The 15,185-nt window shown below is 36.1% G+C and overlaps 4 protein-coding genes across 7 annotated transcripts; all 4 read left to right on the top strand.

Annotated features, from left to right (window-relative positions):
* Positions 1 to 102: 102 nt before the first annotated feature.
* Positions 103 to 3,902, top strand: LOC107881701 (B3 domain-containing protein LOC_Os12g40080-like). Of its 4 annotated transcripts, none has more exons than XM_089042257.1 (8): positions 103 to 361; positions 710 to 1,118; positions 1,332 to 1,540; positions 1,863 to 2,133; positions 2,225 to 2,577; positions 2,747 to 3,017; positions 3,092 to 3,303; positions 3,428 to 3,902. In XM_089042257.1, exons 1-8 carry the CDS (start codon positions 254 to 256, stop codon positions 3,701 to 3,703), a joined length of 2,109 nt encoding a protein of 702 aa, XP_088898383.1. In that variant the 5' UTR covers positions 103 to 253; the 3' UTR covers positions 3,704 to 3,902. The 4 variants fall into 4 exon arrangements, with proteins under 4 accessions (XP_088898383.1, XP_088898384.1, XP_088898382.1 ...); XM_089042258.1 differs by having other exon boundaries at positions 1,329 to 1,540; positions 3,155 to 3,303; XM_089042256.1 differs by having other exon boundaries at positions 1,329 to 1,540.
* An 811-nt stretch (positions 3,903 to 4,713) lies between these two features.
* LOC107881702 (B3 domain-containing transcription factor VRN1-like) lies at positions 4,714 to 7,771 on the top strand. The gene is made up of 5 exons (XM_089042260.1): positions 4,714 to 5,067; positions 5,869 to 6,307; positions 6,459 to 6,667; positions 6,850 to 7,120; positions 7,210 to 7,771. The coding sequence occupies exons 1-5, from the start codon at positions 4,960 to 4,962 to the stop codon at positions 7,278 to 7,280; spliced, it is 1,098 nt and encodes a 365-aa protein (XP_088898386.1). The 5' UTR covers positions 4,714 to 4,959; the 3' UTR covers positions 7,281 to 7,771.
* A 2,380-nt stretch (positions 7,772 to 10,151) lies between these two features.
* On the top strand, positions 10,152 to 11,427 carry LOC148914631 (B3 domain-containing protein At3g17010-like). The gene is made up of 3 exons (XM_089043264.1): positions 10,152 to 10,634; positions 10,788 to 11,055; positions 11,153 to 11,427. Exons 1-3 carry the CDS (start codon positions 10,152 to 10,154, stop codon positions 11,176 to 11,178), a joined length of 777 nt encoding a protein of 258 aa, XP_088899390.1. The 3' UTR covers positions 11,179 to 11,427.
* A 1,274-nt stretch (positions 11,428 to 12,701) lies between these two features.
* On the top strand, positions 12,702 to 15,138 carry LOC103340001 (B3 domain-containing transcription factor VRN1-like). Its single transcript, XM_008243363.2, has 4 exons — positions 12,702 to 13,035; positions 13,408 to 13,894; positions 13,971 to 14,116; positions 14,528 to 15,138. The coding sequence occupies exons 1-4, from the start codon at positions 12,970 to 12,972 to the stop codon at positions 14,765 to 14,767; spliced, it is 939 nt and encodes a 312-aa protein (XP_008241585.2). The 5' UTR covers positions 12,702 to 12,969; the 3' UTR covers positions 14,768 to 15,138.
* The last annotated feature ends 47 nt before the right edge of the window (positions 15,139 to 15,185 follow it).

Raw genomic sequence — 15,185 nt, 5'->3', positions numbered from 1 at the left:
TTGAGTTGATTAAGTTGAGCGAGTGATCAATTACATTTTTATTGGTCCGATCAATTAATTTAAGCCCGAGTAAATTGGTCACCACCTTCGTTAAAATAAATAAATAAATTGGTCACCACCAAATCACACAGAAACAGAACAGAACCCCTGTTTTTCTAGCTGGGAGAGAACTGGGAAGACAAATGAAGTAAACTACAGATTTCCCTCGACTTTGAAACACATCACAACGCTTTTGAACTTCAAGTCTTCAACTATGACTTCTCTTCGTAGGGAAATTGATAACCCTACAAAAAGATTCTCCTCTACCACTCCCTATTTCTTGATGATGATTCCAAAGGGTGCTTCTAGAGGCATCAAACTTGTAAGCAGCTAGCTCTCTCTCTCTCTCTCTCTCTCTCTCTCTCTCTCTCTCAAACTGTAGTTTGCTCTGCTCTCTATATATAACTTAGTCAAAGGAACCTGGTAATGCTCAAAGTTTCTAATTTCCATAAGAATCATTACTGATGATTGAGTCCATTGGGTTGTTTTAAATCAAGTTTACTCTTTAAAATTTTATTATAAAATAAACGGTAACCTTTTTCTATGCGTTTGAAAAATGTTTGGTGCAGTGGTTATGCAATATGTTATTCAGTTGTCTCATATCTTAGCCACAGAAAGATGAGATAATGCTTTTCACTTTATGGTCAGTTACATGTTCTGTGTTGTGCAGAGGATCCCAAATAAATTTTTGATGAAATGTGGAGATGATCTGTCAAATCCAGTATTTCTTAACGTTCTAAGTGGTTCAAAATGGAAAGTGGAACTCAGAAGATGGGATGGTGAGGCTTGGTTTGACAAGGGTTGGTCTGAGTTCTTTGAGTTCTACTCTCTGGACAACTGTCACTCGTTAGTTTTTCGATATGAAGGGAATTCTAAATTCAACGTTTGCATATTTGATCAAAGTTTCAAACAGATTGACTATGCATTAAAAATTCCCGAGATGAAAGAAACCAATTCTGATGATTCTGGTGATGTTACTGAAATCTTAGACAAATCTTTACCCCGCCCCAGAAAATCAAGGGAGAAATCTCCGTTGCAGTGTCTTCGGCCTCACAAGAAAGCCAGAACAAGCTCACGCGGTAAAGCAGAAACCAAACATCTTAGTTCTACATCTTAATAAGACCAAGAAACACTCGGCCTTATGAAATGATGATTGAGAAGTAAATTGAAAATGAAAATTGGTCCAAATCAGAAATGAAAATTTCGTACATTTTTGTTTTGATCTTTTACATTATTGTGTTTTCTGTGTGTTTGTCTCCTAACTTGTAATGTCCTATTATATTCTTTAGCAGGCAAAGTTGATTTTCCTGCCAAAAGAAATGGTGGAGGCAAGTCTATCACTGCAAGATTCCCAAAGCGAACAGAACCGATTCTTGGGAGCCTGCATCCATCGACTACAAGTGGGAAGGCTATAGCTCTTCAGAGAGCTAAAGCTTTCAAATCTGACAACCCTTTTTTCATGGTTTCCATGGGGAGCACTAATATTAATGGATATCGTATGGTAAGCTTTCTATGTACTGCCATGCTGGGCCATCACAACTTCTGTTAACTTGTATGTATAGATCATGTCTTGAGAGCTAAGGCTTTTAAATATGAATACCCTTTTTTGAGGTTGATAAGCTATTCATCTCCAATTTTTCCTTGGAGGTTTCCTGGTAAGCTTTCTATGGAGGCATCATGTACAATTTCTGCTAAATCTATCTACACATTCAGTCTGAAAAGAATTAAGTTAGCAAAGATACCTCCTTTTACAAAGCAACATAAATCATAAGTACTCTCCAGAATCTTATTATTGTCTTTGCTGCGTCCCTTTTTTCTTTCAGTCTTTGCCAGCCGAGTTTGTCAAGGAACATTTTAACCAGGTTCATGATAACGCCATCCTTTGTGTTTCGGGTGAAAGAGCTTGGCCTGTCAAATTAGGCCACTGGGGCAGAGGAAGAATCAGATTCCAGAGTGGCTGGGGGACGTTTCTGCGAGACAATCATTTGGAAATTGGTGATGTGTGTGTCTTTGAGTTGATTAGCAACATTAAACCTTTATTTGATGTTGTCTTTTTCCATGCTACAGAAGCTCCAAATTGCACCTTATCACCAGGTAAGTTGTCGACTAATTTTTGAATTTATTATTTGATGGAAGTGCCATAGACAACTATCCCCCACTGTCATATATTGTTATGTGCCTGCAGATGTTGATGGGGAACAAACTATACCCAAGATGGAAGAAACATATGAAGATGATGGTTTTATTGAAACTGTGGACGATTATCCATCATGTCCAAAAACAAGGAAGAAATCTCCAATAGAACCACAGCTACGCAAGAAAAGCAGAGCATGTTCAATTAGTAAAGCAGAAAGCAAAATCAAAGATGTTTGTAGGACTCGAAAGTTCCTAGTTCGAGGAACTGAGGTTCCTAGGAGGATTGATCCAGTTGCGGCAACTGGAAAAGATATAGCTCTTCAGAAAGCTAAGGCATTCAAGTCCGAATACCCTTTTTGTTGGGTTCTTATGCATCACTCGTATTTCCATAGAAGTTATTTGGTAAGCTATCTATAGAGGCTTCAAGTACAACTTCTGTTAACTTCTATGGGTACATGTCAGTCTGAGAAGAATTAAACTAACATAGATACTTCCTTTTACATAAAAAAATTAATCATAAATACTCTTCGAAGTTTTACAAGTCTTTACTGCTTTCCTTTTTCTCTTGCAGCGTTTGCCAGCCAAATTTTCCGAGGAACACATTAACTGGACTCATGACAACATCGTACTTCATGTTCCAAATGGAAGAACTTGGCCTGTCAAATTAGGGCAAGATGCCAGAGGAAGAGTAATATTCCTGAGTGGTTGGACACCATTTGTGCAAGACAACAATTTGGAAGTTGGTGATGTGTGTGTCTTTGAGTTGATTAACGACGTCAAACCTTTATTTGATGTTGTCTTGTTTTGCGCTACAAAAGCTGCAAATTGTACCTTGTCACCAGGTGAGTAATATGTTGGTTAATTTGTGAATATGTTGGTTAATATGTTGCCTAATTCGTGAGTAATTTGTCGCCAGCTGATGACGATTTTGGCTATGATTTTGGTGATGATTCTGGTGATAATTCTATTGAAATCCTAGATGATTTTCCACCCGTCCCAAGAAAAACAAGAGAGAAACCTCCACATATATCTCTTGAAAGTGCTGTTGAGAGAGCAAACTCTTTCGCATCTAAATACCCTTTTTTCAAGATTGCTATGCATGCCACTTATATCCATGGGCATCATATGGTAAGCTTTCTATAGAGCCATCACATTCCTTTTAGAAAGAAAATTAAATCAGAAACTCTCTCCAAAATTTTATCAACGTCTTTCCTGCTTTCCTTCTTATTTATTTTTCATTTTCTTTTTCCAGAACTTGTCATCCTCGTTTGTCAAAGAACATCTTAACCAGACAAGTACTTATGCCATCCTTCGGGTTTCAGATGGAAGAACATGGTCTGTCAAATTAGACCAATATGGCGATGCAAGAACTAGATTCCAAGGTGGTTGGATGGACTTTGTGAGAGAGAATAATTTGGTAATCGGTGATGTGTGTGTCTTTGTGTTGGTTAACAACATCAAACCTTTATTTGATGTTGCCTTTTACCGCACCAAATCAAAAGCTGCACATTGCACCTTGAATAATTGAAAGAGAAGACTGATAGATCAACTAATTGAATCTGTACTACCAAGTTGAGTCTGAATGTTCAAGGCAGAGGAGGCCTGCAAATTTAAAAGGTGTCCAAATCCAAACATATGTATGTTTATTTGTCCTTCATTGTTGTTTTGATCACCTTAGAAAAGGCTCAATCTTCGAGTCTATAATGACATTGTTCTTTTGAGTTTCAGTTGCCATCTTCAACAATTCATTTGAAAAAGTCGTCACTGCTCCATACTTTTTGTAACCAAATCGAATTCTTCCCTATTGAAAAGGCAACTGTTCAAGTTATTATTGATCGTGGCCTGTAAATTTGTTTAATCAAATCTCAGGAAAAAAAATATACTTTTAAAGACAATGATAAAGTCCTACATTTCTCAATTTTATTTTGTTTTATTCCTTTTTTTTTTTTCTCAATCAATCACATTGACATGCCAAAAACAAAAATATAACTTTTAAAAAAGAAGAAGTTTAAATGCATGGATGTAAATCTAGGAGATCTCTATACCTTTTTTAGTCAATTTTAATTCATCTCCATTTCCGAAACCTCGATATTTTAGACCTAATTATGATCATTCATTCTCACCATCATATTCAACAATACTGTTTTATGTAGAATATAGAGCATCCAGTTTTTCCAGGAGTTTCTTAGATACAATAAATTCAGCCTTTAATAGATTGTGGCCTGTGGAGCTGTTTGAATTCCAGTCGCCAACGTTTATTAAGCTTCGTTTCTTTGTAACCAAAAAAAAAAAAAAAAAAAAAGCTTCTTTTATTTCTTTTACCGTATTTCACTTAATTGAAAACTGTTAATATTCCCCCCTTTTACCCAAAAAAAAAAAACTGTTAATATTCTGTAACCAAAAAACTGTTAATATTCAAATTAAAAAAAATTTCAACTACTACAAACACTTCACTCACACAAGTATCCCAAAGAATACAAATAATACCCCTACACTAAAAATAACCTCAAAAAGAAAAAAGGCTAAAAAAAGATCTAAAAAACAAAGCAAAAACACGAGTGAATGAGTAATTAATTACTCTCTTCTTTTTTGTTGGTCTTGGTCACCCTCACCACCAAATCACATAGAAACAGAACAGAACCCCTGTTTTTCTAGCTGGGAGGGAACTGAGAAGACAAATGAAAGAAATATATTCAGAAACTACAGATTTGTGCCCTGAACTTTAAAACACAACTTAGAGCTTTGAAACACATCACCAGGCTTTTGAACTTCAAGTCTTCAACCATGAATTCTCCTCGCAGGGAAATTGGTAACCCTACCAAAACATTCTCCTCTTCCACTCCCCATTTCTTAATGATGATTCCAAAGGGTACTTCTGGAGACATCAAAGTTGTAAGCAGCTCTCTCTCTCTCTCTCTCTCTCTCTCTCTCTCTCTCTCAAACTGTAGTTTACTCTGCTTTCGGTATATTTAATTTAGTCAAAGGAACCTGGTAATGCTCAAAGCTTCCAATTTGCATAAGAATCATTACTGATGATTGAGTCCATTGGGTTGTTTTATTTCAAGTCCACTCTTTAATAATTTATTATAAAATAAATGGCAATCTTTTTCTATGCGTTTGATAAATGTTTGGTGCAGTGGTTATGCAAATATCATGCAAGTATTTTCTGTAATAGTGCTCACTCACACTCATGACTACACACATTTATGCATTCATCACAAGCTCTTTTATCTCAAGACATAAAAACAGAACCGCTGTTTTTCTATCTGAGAGAGAACTGGGAATACAAATTAACGAAAAAGATTCAGAAACAACAGCTTTGTTTGTTCCATAAACTTTGAAACACTTCTTAAAGCTTTGAAACTTTAAGTCTTCAACGATGACTTTTCTTCGTAGGGAAATCCATAACTGGCCAAAATGTTATGCTACCAATCCCCATTTCTTTATGATGGTTCCAAAGGGTACTTGTAGAGAGAGCAAACTTGTAAGCTCTCCATGATGCCCATTTGACATATATTGGAATTAATTGGCTTTGGTTCATGGTTTCATCATGGCTGCTGTTTTCTGTTCTTTAGGGCATGGACACCTGTTAGTATTTATATACTATAGAGATGACTCATTTCTTGGCCACAAAAAGACCAGTTACGTTTTTCACTTTATGATCAGTCAGATGACACGTTTTGTGCTGTGCAGAGTATTCCAAAGAAATTTTTGAGGAAATATGGAGATGATCTATCAAATCCAGTACTTCTTAAGCTTCCAAATGGTTCAAAATGGAACATAGAACTCAGAAGATGGGAGGGTGAGGCTTGGTTTGACAAGGGTTGGCCAGAGTTCTCTGAGTTTTACTTTCTAGAGCACTGTCACTCCTTGGTTTTTGGATATGAAGGGAATTCCAAATTTCACATTTGCATATTTGATGAAAGTTTCATAGAGATTGAATATCCATTAACGATGCCAGAGATGAAAGAAACTGACGCGGATGATGACTCTAGTGATGAATCTGATGATCATTCTGATGATGCTTCTCTTGAAATCTTAGACAAATTTCCACCATGCCCAAGAAAATCGAAGGGGAAATCTTCATTTCCATGTCCTCGGCCTCACAAGAAAAAAAGAACAAGTTCAAGTGGTAAAGCACAAAACAACATTAACTTACAATTGGGTCCAAATCAGAAATGAAATTTATGGAATATTCATTTTGGTTTTCCATGTTTTATATTGTTGCCTTTTCTGCCATTCTTCTGTTCTAAGTTGTAATTTCATGTTATATTCTTTTACAGGCAACGTTGATTTTCCATCCAAAAGACATGATCGAGGCACGTCTAGCACCCCAAGATTCCTAAAACGAACACAAGTCGTTCGTGGGAGGAGGCATCCATTGACTACAAGTGGAAAAGCTTTAGCTCTTCAGAGAGCAAAAGCATACAAATCTGACAAGCCTTCTTTCATAGTTCCCATGCATCGCTCTTATATTGGTCGACATCCAATGGTAAGCTTCTATAGACAACCATTCTGGGCTGTCACAACTTCTGCTAACTTGGATGTATAGATCATTTCAGTGTGAAAAAGAATGAAGCAAAGATACGTACTTTCACAAAGCAAAATCGTAAATATTCTCTCTTCAAAATTTTCCTAATGTCATTCTCTTGTTTTCCTTTTAACCATTTTCAGTGGTTGACATCCGATTTTTCCATCCTTATGGGACATCTTAGTAAGAATTCTGCCAACGTTATCCTGTGGGATTTGGGTGGGAGAGCTTGGGTTGTTGAATTTATAGCAAAACCAAGAGCCAAGTTCCAGTCTGGTTGGCATGAATTTGTTCGAGGCAATAATTTGAATGTTAATGATGTATGTGTATTTGTGTTGATTGATGACACTAGACTTGTGTTTGAAGTTGTCATTTTCCGCGCCGTACAAGCTGCAAATTGCACCTTGTTACCAGGTACATTGTCTTTTAAATTTTGAATTAATTTTGATGGAAGTGCCATAAAGATTAACTATCTATCCCTCATCTATTGCAACGTGCGGCAGATGTTGATGGGGAAGAAACTGAGGAGGATGATGATTCTGTAGATAGCTTGGATGAATTTCCACCATGCTAAAAAACAAGGAAGATATCTCCAATAGCACCACAGCCTCACAAGAAAAACAGAACATGTTCAACTAGTAAAGCAAAAAATATCGAACATTTTTGTGGCTCATCTAAGACTCGAAAATTAGTAATTCGAAGACCTGAGGTTCCAAGAATGATGCATCCAGTTGCAGCAAGTAGAAAAGATAGAGCTCTTCTGAGAGCTAATGCTTACAAATGTAAATACCCTTCTTTCATGGCTGCTATCCATCCCACAAATATATGTGGATGTTATTTGACAAGCTTTCTATGTCACATACAACTTCTGCTAAATTCTATCTGTATATGTCATTCTGAAAACAACTAAGCTAGAAAATATACTTCCTTTTGCAGAGCAAATGACATCATAAATATAATCTCACAAAATTTGATTGTTGGTTTTCCTGCTTTCCTTTTTTTCTTTTCAGGCTTTGCCAGCCAAGTTTGTCAAGGAACATCTTAACCAGGCTCATGATAAGGCCGTCCTTCGTGTTTCGGATGAAAGAACTTGGCATGTCAACTTATGCAAATATGGCACGGCATTCAGACTCCAGAGATGGATGAGATTTGTGCGAGAAAATCAATTGGAAGTTGATGATGTTTGTGTGTTTGAGTTGATTAACAACATCAAACCTTTATTTAATGCTGCCCTTTTTCGCGCCAAATAAGAAAAATTGAAAGAGTAGCCTGATGGATTAAGTAATTGAGGAAGCTGAATATTTCACCAAGAATACTACCATGTTGAATCTGAAAATAGAAGGCAGAGGAGGCCTGCAGATACCAACTTGCTTATATATTTGTCCTCCATTGTTGTTTTTGATCACCTTAGAAAGGCACAGATCTAAGAATCTCTTTTGTTTTTGAAATTTCAACTTCATCTTGAAGATTTCTTTGAAAAAGCATCAATGTAGAAGATCTCTATACTTTTTTAAGTCAATATCTAATCCATCTCTGTATTCTATAGTCATTGTACAATTTGTATTTCAATTATGTGTCTAGTTTGTTGCCGGCCCACTTCCTCTTGACTCTTCCCTAATCAAGGTCCCATGGATCCATCCAAGTGTGAGGTTTTCATCTCGAAGTGTCTGGGTGCAACTTGGAGAGCGCTACCCCTTTATGAACATCCACTTTTCCCATAGACAAATGGTATATAATCCATAATTCCTAACATACTTCTCGCATCACATGAATTGTAATTAATTTAGGTAAACGAGAAAAAGACCAGAGTTTTTTCTTTTTTTATTACTTAATAAAAAGATGAATATTTCCCAAAATATAAAGTATAAAATAAGCTAACAAAGGAGTAAAATATAGGTACTGGTGAGGCGAGGAGAGTTTGGTCAGCAAATGTGATCAACAAATATTGTTTTTAAAAACCAAAACATAACTTGGAAAAAGTGAACATTTTGGACGCTTCTCCAGCAAAAAGCAAAAAAAGAAGATAATACATTTCTCAGAAGGGGACGGAAGATCGGGATGGCAAGAAAATCAAGTGCAGTAAGAAGAAAACCGTCATTTTTCAAGGCTCTTGTAGGCAACTTCTCTAACCAGCTGGTAAGTCCACCTCCTATTATGTACTCTCTGTCTGCTCTACACTTCCCTCAAAAAAAAAAAATCCTTTCAATTACTGGAAATGAGAAACCTAAGCTTGTTTTATCACAGTGGGTTTTGTAGTTTTGATGATCCAAACCTAAGCTTTGAATCCAACAGTTTTTTGTTTTTGTTTTTGTTTTTGTTTTTGGGTCAATTGAATCAACAGTTTAGATAGAATACTAAAGCTGCATGCTTTACTGGGTGTCGAACAATAGTGCTTTTTTGTTGTTGGAAAAGGTCGTACAATAGTACTTTGTAAATCAATGATATCAGTTTTGGCTGTTCTATGAAGTATGGAGTATGGACCACCAATATCTTATCGTTGAAAATCAATGATATCTTGCTAGTTTTTTTCCCTTTTTGATGTAGTTACTTACCCCATTGAGTTCTAAACTGAGTTCGTATTTTGTTTGTTTGTTATCTATATTTTGTGTTCATAATATTTTGTCTTTTGGAGTCAAATTAGGTTATGCAATGCAATGGGGTCTTCATCCTTTTAAGTCCCTTAATTACCAATGAAAAAATCTGTAGAATCTGTAAAATGGTTAAGGTTTTGAGTTGTTTATCATAAGTGACACCCTTTCTTATGAAAAAATCGTTCTCGTGGTCATTTAATTTCACTTTCGTTAGGACAAATGGTCCTACCGTCAATTTTGTTATCTTTTCTATTAAATGCAGGGGAAAAATGGTGTTTTTGTATTATTATTAATTTCCACTATCTGAATATTCATTTCACCCAAAAAAAATAAAAATAAAAACTTAAAAACCTTCTTCCTATCCTCGCCATCGCAAGTAGGGTGGGTATGGTTTGGGTGGGGGTGGGGGTTGTAGGTTGTAGGAGCGCCATCAGTTGTTGCCGAGATGGTGGGTTAATTGGCTTGGTGCTGGGTGGAGGTTGTCCATGGCTTTGTTGGAATATTCATATGGTGGAAATTAAAAATAATACAAAAATACCATTTTACCCCTGCATTTAATAGAAAAAGTTAACAAAACTAATGACATGACCTTTTGTCCTAACGAAACTAAAGTTAAAAGTACCACGAGAACGACTTTGGAAATTGAGGGCCAAAATGTGAATCAAGTCAAAGTTCAGGGACCATTTAACCTAAAGCCCCAAAAATTTCAATGTTTGTGAATAAAGGTTGTTGATATGTTTGATGATTGGCTCAAGATTATATATTTGGGATTTTCTCACAAAGTTCGTTTCTATCTACATAATCCTACTCACTTTTGTCGCAGCAAATCCCACCAGCATTTCTCGTGCATTTTGATGGTGGAAAAGTACCTCAGAAGTCCCACCTTCGGACCTCCTGTTAATGTGAAGAAGGCTGATGACAAGTTCTTTTTCCAAAAGGGTTGGAAGAAATTTGTCCACGACCGTGTTTTAAAGCTTTGTGAGTTTCTAGTCTTTGGTTACGCTGGAAATTTGGGATTCTATGTTGACATTTATGGAAGAGATGGCTGCAAAAAAAAGTTTGTAACAGCCATTAGGGAAAGGGGCCGCAGACATCATGAAGAGGGACATGGTAATGTAATTCACAGAAGGAGCCCAAGACATCATGGAAAACAGAATTTGCCTTCAATTGATCCCATCAAATATGAAGCAACCGATACTGAATCTGAAACATCAATGCATCCATTGGCTACAAGTACTGGAAAAACTATTGCTCTTCCGCGAAACAATAGCTTCAACTCTGAAAAACCATTTTTCAAGAGTGCAATACAGAACTCGTACATCCGTAGAGGTTATATGGTAAGCTTCAACTCGTACTTATGTTCACTTCTGTTTATAAATGTTTGTGTGCAATAATTAAGCAATGATACATTTACAGAGCAAATTAAATCATAGATATTCTCTCCATATACTTTATTATTGTATTTCTTGTTTTCCTCCTTCTTCTTTCAGTATTTGCCACGTAATTTTGGCAGGACACATCTCACCGAGCAGCGAGCTACCGTTACTCTTCGGGTTTCGGATGGGAAAACTTGGCCTGTCAAGTTGGCAATTGAAGGTGAAAGAGCCAAACTCGGTGGTGGTTTCATGACATTTTGCCGAGATAATAAATTAGAAGTTGGTGACATGTGTGTCTTTGTCTTGATTAACAAGATTGAGTTTTTATTTGAAGCTGTCTTTTACCGCAAGACAGAAGCTTCAAGTTGCACCTCGTCACCAGGCAAGTAACCTGTTATTTTGTGCATTTCTACTCCTTTTTGGTCTGCCCTCTGCATAACTTAGACATATTTTGTTCTTTCTTTTTTGTTTTAGGATAGGCAAATCAGGCCGGAGGATCAATTGAAGTCAGGTGATTAAAAGAGAAGCCTCATTCATAGATGAAGCTCTCATGATGTGCTTCTTCTCCGAAAGAAGGCAGTGGACGCCTCCAAATTTAAAGAAGTACGAACATAATTAAGCAGTACAAGTTGCTGTCCTCTGTTGTTTTGATCACATTTCAACTGGGTCTTCTGAAAGAACATTATGTTATGGATTTCATGGGGTGTAGTGACACAGTATAACTCTTCCTTTAATTTTGATTTTCAACGTCTTCTTAAACAATTCATTTGAATATAGGCATCAATCTGCTAGATCTCTAAACTTTTTTCAAAGTGTTCAAAGTGTATAAATAGGAGGAACAAATTGCCTCTCTTTAGGTCAGAGATATACCAGGCCTGTGAAGTTTTCTGATTAGTGGTGGTTGGTTTGCATTTGCAAAGGCAAATTCTTTGTTTTTTATTTTTCTAAGGGACAGGCACATTATTTGTTTGAGTAACTTTTTGCTCGGGATAAAAGAGATGTCAATGCAATTTTGTCTTTCTTTGGTGGTTTAAAGAAGGCCTAATGAAAAGGAGAGGAGGTTCAATTTCCTATTCCCAACAAGGTCAGTTTTCCTATCAATGATTTTGGTGGAAACATTTTAGCAAATTTTAACTTATTTGGTGCAATTTACTGTTTTTGCTAATGAAAATCAAATCAAATTAGTTGGGTTTGCAACCATTATACAAAACCAATATCCAAACTTTCAAGTCAGATTTGGATTGGATTGGATTAGATCAATCACACTCATGCCAATTAGGGGTGGGCACGGTCCGAATTGGATTGGTTACTCTTCAAAACCATGCCCGCACCAATTACAATATAACGGTTTAGTTTGGTTCAATTTTGACAAAAGTTATGAAGGAAACCAAACTAATTGAAGACGGTTTGATTCGGCCAATTTGGGCCTCTATTTCTTTTTGCATTTTTATCAACATTGTTAGCCCAATTACAATTAACAAATTCACAACTTGTTTCATACGTAAATCATTTTCTAGAGTACGAAACCATCTTAAAGCTCAATATGCCATGAAACTTCAAATTTCAATAACTAATATAGCTCAATTCAAATATTCATATATAGTTATTACCTAATTAAAGTATTACACATGTAAAATATAATATAAATAAATAAATATACATATAAACATTCCGGTTTGGTTTAGATCGGTTCATAAAAACTCAAAACTCAAAACCAAACCATATACTATCCGATTCGATTTTTAAACTATTTGACTTTTGCTAGATCAAAACCAAACCAAATTGATAATTACAGTTTAATTCGCCTATTTTCATCGATTTTGGCCAGATTGATGCCCACCTCTACTGCCAGTTTCTCATAAACCAACCTTATCTCATATTTTCATGATAGCAAAATATGAAATAAAACTTGAACTTAATATAGTGTAACAAGGAATAATAAAAGATTAGAAGAATTGAATTCAGTAGAGTTGTTTCCTTTGCTTTCTAGGCATGTTTTCCTTTTCAGACAAGCTGAGGAGGAGATTTTTCCCAAGAGAATTCGACCATGAAATTAACCTTCCTTTTTTATTTTATTTTTTGATTTGGCAACAGAGTAATTAATTCATTATAGAATTGGGCCTTGATCGGCTAATAGCCGACATAAAGTTACTCTGTGGTATACACAATATCCCCATGGCGACGCGCTTCTACTTTCTGACTAGAGGGAAAGACCGTTCCTCCATTCACAAGACGACAGGAGAAGAGAAGAAAAAGGAAATACATGAGATCATAAAAGGAGTTGGAGAAAATCGTGATGGCTAGAAGAAGAAGAAAACCCTCCTTTTTCAAGGCTCTTGTACATGACTTCTCCAACCAGTTGGTAAGTATAGCTTCACATGAAAAGGAAAAACCCCATGTTCTTAATTCTTAACACAGAAAAATAAAAATGACCTTACTTTGTTATTATGGATAGAGAGGGTTTCGAAATTTTCTTGATTCAAAACTTTAGAATACTAAAGTTTCTTGCTTTATTTTCTGTCTGAGTGTGTTTGTGGTACTACTAGAATCTAATTTATGATATCATTTTATTTTATCCCATTAGTCTTCATATGAATTCCTGTTTTCTACAGTAGCTCTTTTTGTAGATATTTTTTCTTTTTGCTATTTTCACAGTGATTATGAACCAAGGTAATTTACCAAATGTTAGGTCTGATATAAATTTCCATTTGCATCCTAATCACCTTTGTTACAGAAAATCCCTCCGGCTTTTTACGTGCATTTTGCTGGAGAGGTACCTCGGAGGTCTCTTCTTCGGACCCCAGCTGGAACTTGGAATGTAAATGTGGAAAAGGTTAATGATGGTTTCTTTTTCCAAAAGGGTTGGAAGGAATTTGTGCACGACCATGGTTTAAAGCTTTGTGAATTTCTAATTTTTCGATATGCTGGAAATTCGAAATTTGATGTTGACGTATATGGAAGAAATGGGTGCAAAAAGGAGTTTGTAATGGCAGTTAGCAAAAATGACAGATCCCTTGAGGAGGGACATGATAATGCAATTCATGGAACGCAGAATGTAGATGGCCAGGGCTTTGGCTCAGCTGATGGAACTACAACTAGTCAAGCCATTTGTGCCATAAAAAATGAAGTAATTGATGTTGAATCTGATACATCGATGGATATTGATGAGCCTGATACTCAAGAGGATCAACTTAACGAGGATTCCGAAATTGGGTTGCCTAGTAAGTTTCTGAATGGATAAGTTTTAAAACCCTTTGGAAAACTGCACATGCTCATTTTTTTAGTTAATTCATGCAGGAGAGTTGGGTTCTACAGAGCATTTTTATTCAAGGGCTCAAATGGAAAATCCGAGTGAAGCTCTTGAAGCAGCCAAAAAATTCTCTTCTAAGCATCCTTTCTTCAGAGCTATTATGCATAAAGCATATGTGAACAAGGGAAGACTGGTATGAACATTGGACCCGTCATTCTGATGCATATAAGTATACAATAGTTCGCTACCTCTTTATTTTGACTTAGTTTTACAAAAGAAGAAAAGAGAAACAAAAAAACTTGAAAGTAGTGATTTCATCTAGACTGTCATGAATCATGATTGGAAATCATATTGCTCACGTCATCGATCATATCTGCATTTTTCTTGCAACCATAGCATGATGATTTGGAGAAGCATTAGTGCTGTTCGAATTTTGCTACTGAAGAATTGTGAAATTTATTGTGCTCTTGTTCAGTTAGGATTTCTTTTCTCTCATAATTATATTCATTTGTTGGGCTAGCTTTCTTTTATTTTGGTCAGGCTTCAATTGGTGCATATATTGATAGTATATATGCAATAATACTTTTTAATCTAACTTTTGCAGGTTATACCAAAGAGCTTTCATAATAGTTGTATTGGAAAAAAAAAGTATGTCAGGCTTCAAGACTCAAAGAGGAGGTGGCTTGTGAAGTGTATTTCTAAACGCAACTCTAGCAGGCTCTCTGCAGGGTGGTACCAGTTTGTAAGGGATCGTGCTTTGAAAGTGGGAGATGTTTGTGTGTTTGAGCTGATTGACAGAAATGATGCTGTGATGAAAGTTTCTATTTTCAGATGCAACAGTTGAGTTCGTTTTTCAGTATGATGGGCAGTTTTGCATGCGACGCCAGATGCTTTTGAGCCATAGACTTCCAGGTTTTGGCTTATTTCTGTACATTTAAGAAAGGAAAAATAAACTTTCATTTCTTATGTATTTTGAGACTCCAAGGATTTCACTTTGGTCTATCTAGCCTCCAAGTTTGAAGGAAATGGAGATGGTGTGAGTTTTGTGAAGACTCATCAGTTATGGACTTGGATGTGGCCGGTAATGCCTAGGTTGGGTTGCTTAACTAGTTCCCTTAGCCAATGGTTTTTTAGAGTATGCAAGCAGCAAGTAGTTGAGAACATTTACCTCAGCATGTCATCTATTATCTTTCTTTCTTTCTTTTTTTGCCAAAAGTATGTCGTCTAAATATCGCTTATATGAAATTTTGAAGCTCCCCATT

The sequence above is a fragment of the Prunus mume genome, linkage group LG8 (genome assembly GCF_029339155.1).
Source record: "Prunus mume cultivar Tortuosa linkage group LG8, ASM2933915v1, whole genome shotgun sequence".
NCBI lineage: Eukaryota > Viridiplantae > Streptophyta > Magnoliopsida > Rosales > Rosaceae > Prunus > Prunus mume.
The sequence above is the reverse complement of the archived record's forward strand: the minus strand, read 5'-3'. Positions and strand labels throughout refer to the sequence as shown.